Below are 9,053 nucleotides of genomic sequence, written 5' to 3'. Positions count from 1 at the left end.
ATATCACTCTCACTCAAATAAGCGTATTGTAGAAAGTTAGTGTCGATCAAAAAATTGGTTCAAAATCGGATTTCATGAGTAATATTTCAAAATCCACAAAAAGACACGTGAAATCAGAGAAAATTTGAATTGTTTCACTAGGTACAGAATCGGTATGCCTACCTATTTTGTACCTCGTGGCACAATTCAAATAATAATTGAATTTGGCGTGACCACTTTTTCCTTTAAAAAAGTACAAAATCGGGAGACAAACCGATTCTGTACCTGTAGAAGAAAAGAAGGAACAGAGCAACAAGAAGTTCAAAATGCAGGAAGATTGGTTGTCACCCGGATTTGACCAAACTACTACCACTGTCCCAACTGTCCACACTGTCCAATTTTAATTTGTCCACCTTTTTTTGTTCAAGGTCATTTTCAGATCCATCAAATAAACATTTTCTATAACTTTGACTAATTTCTGGAATATTCATAATTTTTGTACAGAAAATTCAGACATCTGGTGAAACTGAAATAAATGCTACATGGTACATGAAATCATCAATTCGAGCTGTTTCTATACATGCGAAAAAAATTCTTCAAATTTCAACCGTCATTATCGTATCTATCTATTTTTTTTTATGGAAACAGTCAACATCCCTTGTATTATTTTTTGAAGAAAGTATTTCTGGTTCTTTCGTAGTTTCAGAATTTCCAGACTTCTTCAAAGTTTGGTCCCTTTTTCTAATCAAAGCAACTATCCGTTTCACACCACCCATATTGAGAGTAATACTACACAAGTGGATTGTGATAAAAGGAGAAGAATAGGTGTGCAAGAGGTTCAGGTTGTTTGCTTCGATTCCTCCTGTCCTTATTCCTCTTCTTTTCCTCTCTCTATTCCCGCCGAGATGACAGTTTCTCATTGTTGTTCTAAGCTCCCGCTTCTCCTTCTCCTTTATTCATCTCTTTATTGATTGTCGTATTTGGGTTTTTGTGCTCTTTCCATACTCCCTGATATGGCATCCACTTATTCCTATGCTGAATTCAATAAGATTTTCAACGAAACGATCCCAAAAACTGAGAATCTACCTGTTGTTGTAAGAATTAGAAGAATTTAGGAGAGTCAGGGATAAAGTGCGAAATTTCAGACAACAACAGATTTCTCAACTTCACAAGACTGGCCACCACAACAGCATCAGCAACATCAGCATGACTATCCGCCAAATTGTTCCATCCCAATGCAACGGTAAGTATTTTATTGGACTGACTTCTTTCGATTCTTTGAATCTTCTTTCCCAAAATATCGTAAATTCTAGACATCCGATCTCTCGATCTGCCTCGTTCGTAGCTCCAACCCCAATGATTGTCTACGGAATGCCTCCACCACAACACGGAGACAGAATGTCAATGATTGATGGCCGATGTGATAGTCGAATCGGAGAGTACGCAATGCCTCTCTATTACATGCCTGCTCCTCCACCACCTCAACCAATGTTCCTCCCATATCCAGCTGCTTCTAAAATAGGAATGAACCATTTTGAGCAACCTAGTATGGTCATGATGCCAGGTCATCTACAGTATCCTGAAATGCAAATGAGGAGAAAGATGAAATCAGGTGATCCACGAAGGCGGAAGACTTGGTGTTCTAGAATTTGTTGTGCCGGATTTGCACAGTTACTTTGGACAATTGTATGTATTATCTCCTTTGGAATAATTGCAACTTTAATTTTAGCATTATGTTACATGTGATAACTGCTCCCTGTTTTATTTATTCCTTTTTTGTATATAACTTTACAAGCAAAACGCAACAAATCGAACATTCCAAAGAGAGATTCAAATGAATAAAAATAATATTTTATAGTCGTTTGTTGAACAGAAGAATGACGACCAGCTGGACAAACAGGAAGAATAGCTCGACGAAGGAAACGATGGAGACACCAATCAGAATACTTAGAATACCACCGAGATAAGACATGAATTTGGTTAGCTGGAAATTTCAAATTTTAAATTTAAACTTCGAGTAAGATTTCATCTTCATACATCCATGGCTGGTGTCTCACTGTAAATCATATAATCCAATTTTGGCAGAGCGATTCTAAGCACCACAGAGTCGAAATACTTCTCATAACAGGCAGCCTTGTTGATGAATGACTGCTCACAGTCAATGATCTGAAATATTTTTAGAAAAATTGTGTTTAGAAGTTAGCAACTAAGCCAACTTTGTTAACATAAGGAAGTCTGGATAGTTTTGACGTATAAACTGTTTGAGAGCATGGCAAAGGACAGGAACATTGAGGCCACTTCGATGGGTCTCCCTTGGTGTCAACCAGATTGTCAATGCATGTTTCTAAAAACATTACTATGTTATTATCATTCTTATAATAAATTAATGAAGTTGTGTCTCTTTCGAAGCGACTAACAGTAAAATAAACAAGTTAAATCGCGCCGAAGACGCACCAGCTAGCTGCTTAAAGCGCCAGAGGCGCGAGAAACAGACTGGCTTTTAAAAAAAATGTTTGATTATTTTTGAAAATTATATAAATCTTTAAAAAGATACTTTGAGAAATATTGCACGATATTCCGTCTGAGGGCATCGGGTATCGTGGATCCATGCATTGACAAGTTTCCTCAACAACGTCCTGGTAACAGGATCTCAGGCATCCCTAGAACGATCACATTGTAAGGTTTCAAAATATAGGTACTCACATCCGTTGTATAATCTCCATCATAATAATACGACTTGACCTCTTTGATTGCTTTTACACACTTACCATATCTTCCACCTAGCCGATGATAATCTTTCTGAACATATAAACATATTTAGTTTTTTTCTCGAAAACATATACTCGATTAATTGCAATTCTCGATTCAAAATGTGGAGCTGTATTGATCCGAACCGATTCTGACGTCACTACTTCCTTCGACGTAGATGTAAAAACCATAACTGCAGCTGTTTCTGTCCATGGAAGATATTCCGATTGTTTCACATTCATCTGCATTTCCAATCCTCCTGCATATCCAGATGCCCTCGCTTTATATTGAAATAAAGAGTTCATGTGATTGAATGTGAAGCAATTCCCCAGCACTTTGTCATTCCACATTATAAAGTTTGAACTGAAATATCCAAAGTTATTTTGGGTTTAATCTTATCATATCAACTTCAAATCTATCAACTGCTGTTCATATGCAACCCATAAGAACATATCTTGGCAGTCCACGACAGACTTTCTCTCACTTCCTGACTATATCCTCCAATCAGAAATGGAACGATATCACGAACCAGCGTTGGATCATTTGTTAATTCTTGTGCCATCTGTGAATAAAAACACTGAAGTAAATCATTATCTGATCTCGCCTCACCTCATCCAGTTCATCTGGTCCCAAGTTTCCGTAAGTTGCGTTCAAAATTTGGTAGATGATTTTATCTGAAATCAAAACTTTAGTTCTTTACACTTGGTTCTAGTTTTCTCACTGAATAGACAAGATTTTCCAAACATATTCGGACCACAAACACAATAATAACTTCCATCTGTGTTCACACAAGTGGCATCGGGATCTTTCGTTTTACAGAGAGTTGTATCTTCGGCACACTCATCAACATCTGAAATTCAAGAGGTATTTTTTGAAAGGTTTTTGAAAAAATTAAATAGCGTTCACCTGTTGTGCAGTTGGTTCCAGTCCATTGCGGTGTGCAAGTACAGTTATAACTATTAGGAGGACCTATTATATCTTCACACTCTCCACCATTTTGACAAGGAGTCTCATCGCAGTAGAATCTTTCTAAAGTTAGTCGAAAGTCAGAATGCGAGAATTTTTGAGAATTAAACCTTCTTCACAATAAGTGCCCTTCCAGTCTGGTGTACATTGACAGACGAATGTGGAATCCAGAAGATCGTACGCTGGAATACATGTTCCTCCATTTTCACATTTATCAATGTAACATGGATTGAATGCTGAAAAAGTCTTTGTATTCATATTTCATATCACAGACCTCCATACTTTCACAATTGGTATCTGTGTACAAGTTTAAACAAGCACAGGAATATCTTCCGTTTCCCAAGTCTGTACATGTTCCTCCGTAAAGACAAGGCTTTGTAGTGCACGGATCCCCCACTGAAATCATGATTTCATTCTACTTCACGAGAGATCTTTCTACCACAAGCAACAGTCTGGTTTGTGTTGGCACACAAACAATAGCTTCCAATCTGATCATCTGTTATTCCACAGGTTCCTACTCCACAGTCCACAGATGCACATGGAGTCAATGTAGCATCATTTTGACAGGTTGTTCCAGTTTTCAGAGGATTACAGAGACAGCTATAAGCTGATGCGGAGGTTTGAATACACTTTCCATTCCCAGCTGCATCTCCACACGGACCAGGAGTACAGACATCGTTGAGAGAGAAAACGGATGCAGATCCGGAATTCATATCAGAATATGAGCACGTGGCAAGTAGAGCAGCAAGGAGTCCACCAACTGAAAATCCAGAAAAGTGAGAGATCAAATGTTGAGATGCTTACGTAATCCAGCATTAGGAGGATCCGTGAGAGTGTTGGTAGTGGAGAAGAGGCATTCTCCTTTGGTGCCAGACATTGCTGAAAACTTGTTATCATTGGAAGTCGGAAAAGTAGTAACATACTAGAGTAAGCGTAGTTCGATGTTGGATTTGCTTCCCGGTAAGTGATCAATGCATCTCTACAATCATTTCCTTTCGTGATAGTAGTTGAATAAACGTAATAATCAGTGAATGTGGCAGATGAATCATCATAACATCCGACATAGGATGTCTGAACACTTCGAGCAGTTCCACAAGTTGCACCATAGTAATCAAAAGGGCACTGGCAATAAGGAGTAGTCTCACTGAATATGAGTGAGCAAGTTCCGCCATTTTGGCAATATCCCGTACATGGATCTCCAGAATCTGTTTAAAAAGAAAATCGTGTTCAAATTTTATAACTACTGTACATTGACACTGTTCTCCATAGAAACCAGTAGCACATGCACACGTATAAGTTCCTCCTGACGATGAGCAAACTCCGTTTTGTAAGCATGGTTGGGGGGAGCACGGGTCACTTGTCACTGCAACAATTATTTCCTCAGAAACTAGACACTAGCTCTTACGCATGGTGCAGTCAGTTCCAGTGTACCCAGCAGCACATGTACATGTTGGAATGTCATCAACAATATTACATTGTTGGTTGGAAATAGTGCAAGGGCTCGGAGAGCAGCTGGTTGGGCCGGTGCAAACTGTATCAGATGTTTGTGTTGATTGATCGGAGCAGGTGCATCCGGAACAAGTTGTGGCAGATGTTCGATTGGCAGGATAACAATACCCATGAGCACCACAATCATACGGGGTGTCCGTCTAAAGGATAGTGGGTCACCGTATTTCCTCTATTAGAAGTCCACCGAAACCGTCAACTTTAAGCTGTATTATTTCGATTCCTGTAAAAGATATCCGAAGTATGTCAACTGATAAATTATTTATCATAATATGAACAATTTTTAATTTGTTGACAACATTTTGATGTTTTTTCGCAGGAGTCTAGATAATTGAGCTTAAAGTTGACGGTTTGGGTGGGCTTCTATTAGAGGAAATACTGTGATTGCAGTTTCTTCCAGTGAAACGAAAACGTAATCTTCTCGAAGGCAAACGTCCTTATTATGTTTCCAGTGATGATTTTTCCAGTTTCTAATTCAAAAATCAAACGATTACCTGAGAAAAAATAACTGGAACAAACAGCAACAAAAGCAACATTTGGCAACTGAATCCTCATTTTCGATTCACAACCTTTTCTCGAATGGTTTTGTTTTTAGGAAATTCGAGAATCAGTTCAAATTTACTAGTGAATTAAAAATCACAGAGCTGACGATGATGAATTTCCAAATACTCAGAAAAAAGAGAAGAAAGCCAAAAATTTTTGTTCAGAGTGAAAAGAAAATTTTATTACAGAAAATAGCTTCAACGGTACGGATGCATATTAAAAGAAGTTGTACATGAGATCTTTTGATTTGTGGATTCAGTCTTCTTTTGAAGATACTGTACTTCTGGGAGACACTTCTGATGATGAAGTCTGAAAGAAATCCGGAAATTTCGCAAAATCTCAAACCAAAGTTTCTTACGCTATTCCCTCGCTCCTCGAATCGTTTTCTGTGCAACACACTTGCTGCATACAGCATTGATGCGATTTTACTTTTATGATCTTCCTGAACAAGATTGTATTTTCCCAGAATGTTGATTACTCCAACTCACCTCATTGTTTTCGTGATCCACTGAACCATGACCATGATCGTGATCATGATCATGTCCATGCCCATGGGTGACATTTACTCTTGGCTCTCCGAGCTGGAAGTATCCCATATTTAGATATCTCTGAAGGAATTCTAGATAGCATCCAGAGACAGTGAATGCAAAAAGATAGTCAGCTGGGAACAAGGTTTGTGTGAATATCATACAAATGAGAGTCGTACTTGAGAACCTGAAATAAATAGAAAATTTGAGGTTGACGAACTTCTTTTTTTGAAGACTCACGGAAATTTCTCATCTGTCAATTGATATTTGATAAGTGAAGTTTCGAAAAATGTGACACCAAAATGAATCCATGCAAGCAAAAGACCCGCGAGGAATGCCAGCGGTAGGAATCGTTTAGTTGCAATACAATCTTTATCTGAAAGTGCAAGTAACCGGCGAACTGCAAAATACTGTAGCCATTGTGTCGCCTGAAATTCCTTTTTTTTTCGTTTTTATTGACTTTTTTTACCCACTTGCACCATTACAAGATTGACATTTTGAATGATTGCATCTGATAGAATAATGAAGTTGTCGATTCTCTGATACTCGATTTCCACAGATTGCAAAATCTGTAAGAAAGTGTTTTTTTTGCTTTGTGGTCTTTCCAAAGTTCAGAAACAGGAAATGGTTTCTGTTATCTACGCTATTAAAAAACTAGGTCACGACTGTCAACGGAGCCCAAAAAATCACACCTATAAAATGACCCTGTAAGTGTGCCGAGTTGATAACGGAGTCATGATTTTTGAAAATTTAGAGAAACATACCAATTTGATGAAAAGAACGACACAACATCCGAATAAAATGGAAATGTCTCCTCTGGCATGTGCTTTGTGATGAGCATCAAGACGTTCGTTAGCGATGGTTGTGGAGAAGGCGTACAACTGAAATTTCAGAGAATTCACAGAACTCTTGCAAAAATATATTGAAAGGGCACTCACCGCTCCAAAGAAGAAAACCTGACAAACGTTTGCAGCTAAATTGATATAGTCATTGGTCATATAATGTTCATTCACCAAATCATCAAAGTCTGGAAAAAGATCAGAATCAATTTCAAAGTTCAAGATCATCTGGCAATACCTATAGTGTAGTAAAAGTAGAAGAGCCATTTGAGTGTGGACATAATCATGACAATCGGTGTGATAAGAATAAAAAACCAAACGAGATACTTGCTGATGATCAGTGGCTTAGATTCTAGAGCACTATGCTCCACGTAGACTCGAGATACATCTTTCATGAATTCTCGAAGCATTCCACGAACACCTTCTTTTCTCTGAAAAAAATATTGGTTGGAAATTCAACTTGAAATATTCCGAAATCTCCGTCAGATACCTTCATCCTCCTTTCAATATCCTCTGCTCTCTCTTCAGCTCCTCCACAAGCAAGCCAATGTGTTACAAGTAGAATCGGGAAGAATTCGGAAGCACATGAGATGATAGAAGATGAGAGAAGTCCTTTGTTAATGTAATACCACATTTTTTGAGTTCCATGAAGTTCCGAAGCTGGATTACATTCATAGTGTCGTTTGATAACAGGACACCAGTAGCCTTCAAGCTCTTTTCGTTGGCATAGTTCCTATAATGAAAGTGATAAGATTCAGAACATCTTTGTTTTAAATACCTGATGACTCAAATATCCTTTGTAAATGACCACCTTCATCCAAACAACAGCAAATGTAATATTGATGAAAAGCCGCCCTACTTTATCCAAATTAGAACTAATAGCTCCATAAAACCTTCTGTGGAGTATGTAAACCAATGATAATCCAGAAAAAGTTGCCATCAAAACATCATAAATTGCTTCGATAAATAATTCCGATGGATATAGAGCATCAACTAATTTGTCACAACTTTGAAAAGCGTAATCGAAAACAATAAAGTACAAATAGCCCAACATTATTCCAAGAGTCAGAGCTATTGCTCCAATCAAAGCCGGATCAGGGATTTCATGAGGTTCATCAAGTTTTGGAAGTTTTCTGGTTCTCCATAAAAATTCGATTTCAATAATACCACAACAAAACATCAAAAGAGCAACAATCTGAAAATGAGAATGACGAACATATGAGAAGATTGGGACTCACCAAGTGATAGATTCTCAAATAGTAAATCGTATCTTCTCTACTCAGAAGGACATAAAAGTTCATAAATATACAAAGTATGAAAATCAGGTACAAGGTTATAGTGCAAAAATAATGAATCTGAAAATTGAGAGTACAGTAATCTCATTGAAAATCTCAAAACAAACTGACATGTTTTCCCCATTTTTGAATTCCCATTCTATTTCAATCTTCTCCGGAGATCAAGAACGAAAAATGGTAGAGAAGAAAAATGCCGGAATTCGGTAGTGGAAATATAAAAATAGAGGTGAGAATGATAATGCTCCTCCGGGTACCGCTGTCTCCGAGTAATTATTGGGACACTATCAATGGAGACATTAAAATTTTAATGCGTTTTCCTTTTTCTTTTACTGTTGCATGATGGTGATGTTTCTCTTCCAAAGACACATTTTTTGATCTTGACTTTTGGCAGGTATTCGAAGGTGTTGAACAAGAACTAGGGTTATAATGATGGGTTGATTGCACAAATTCTATGATTTTTTTGATGGCTTTTTTGAAGAAGAAAGGTGTGAAATTATCACCCAACACATCAACTGCAAGTCACAGATTTGTCACTTTTTGTGGAGGAAGAACAAATAAAAAAAGGGAATTCCTAGACTGAAGAATATTATGGTTTGAGGGGTTGCGCCCAAGTTAATGGGTATTTTTCAAAACAAGACATAAACAAAGAA

General features: G+C 37.6%; 3 protein-coding genes across 3 annotated transcripts in view; 1 reads left to right on the top strand and 2 right to left on the bottom strand.

Moving 5' to 3' along the window:
* CBG05888 overlaps positions 1 to 1,725 on the top strand; it is a gene marked incomplete at both ends in the record, with an annotated part of 3,590 nt that extends 1,865 nt beyond the window's left edge. The window contains 2 exons of the mRNA XM_002633130.1: positions 1,125 to 1,222; positions 1,293 to 1,725. Of these exons, the coding sequence (XP_002633176.1) occupies positions 1,125 to 1,222; positions 1,293 to 1,725 (531 nt within the window). The remainder of the gene's footprint in view (positions 1 to 1,124; positions 1,223 to 1,292) is intronic.
* A 106-nt stretch (positions 1,726 to 1,831) lies between these two features.
* On the bottom strand, positions 1,832 to 3,077 carry CBG05889 (the record flags this gene model as incomplete). Its single annotated transcript, XM_002633131.2, has 6 exons — positions 1,832 to 1,963; positions 2,017 to 2,145; positions 2,196 to 2,323; positions 2,534 to 2,639; positions 2,683 to 2,778; positions 2,823 to 3,077. 6 exons carry the CDS (start codon positions 3,075 to 3,077, stop codon positions 1,832 to 1,834), a joined length of 846 nt encoding a protein of 281 aa, XP_002633177.2.
* A 68-nt stretch (positions 3,078 to 3,145) lies between these two features.
* Positions 3,146 to 8,409, bottom strand: CBG05891 (the record flags this gene model as incomplete). Its single annotated transcript, XM_045235515.1, is given in 21 exon segments — positions 3,146 to 3,289; positions 3,337 to 3,401; positions 3,449 to 3,577; positions 3,634 to 3,756; positions 3,804 to 3,929; positions 3,976 to 4,089; positions 4,133 to 4,453; positions 4,498 to 4,572; positions 4,617 to 4,898; positions 4,943 to 5,056; positions 5,089 to 5,342; positions 6,101 to 6,144; positions 6,231 to 6,456; positions 6,510 to 6,697; positions 6,743 to 6,838; positions 7,034 to 7,296; positions 7,347 to 7,434; positions 7,475 to 7,585; positions 7,599 to 7,841; positions 7,887 to 8,303; positions 8,347 to 8,409. 21 exon segments carry the CDS (start codon positions 8,407 to 8,409, stop codon positions 3,146 to 3,148), a joined length of 3,486 nt encoding a protein of 1,161 aa, XP_045093132.1.
* Positions 8,410 to 9,053: the final 644 nt, after the last annotated feature.

This window comes from Caenorhabditis briggsae (genome assembly GCF_000004555.2).
Source record: "Caenorhabditis briggsae complete genome, chrIV, whole genome shotgun sequence".
Classification (NCBI taxonomy): Eukaryota; Metazoa; Nematoda; class Chromadorea; order Rhabditida; family Rhabditidae; genus Caenorhabditis; species Caenorhabditis briggsae.
This window is presented reverse-complemented; position numbering and strand designations above follow the sequence as displayed.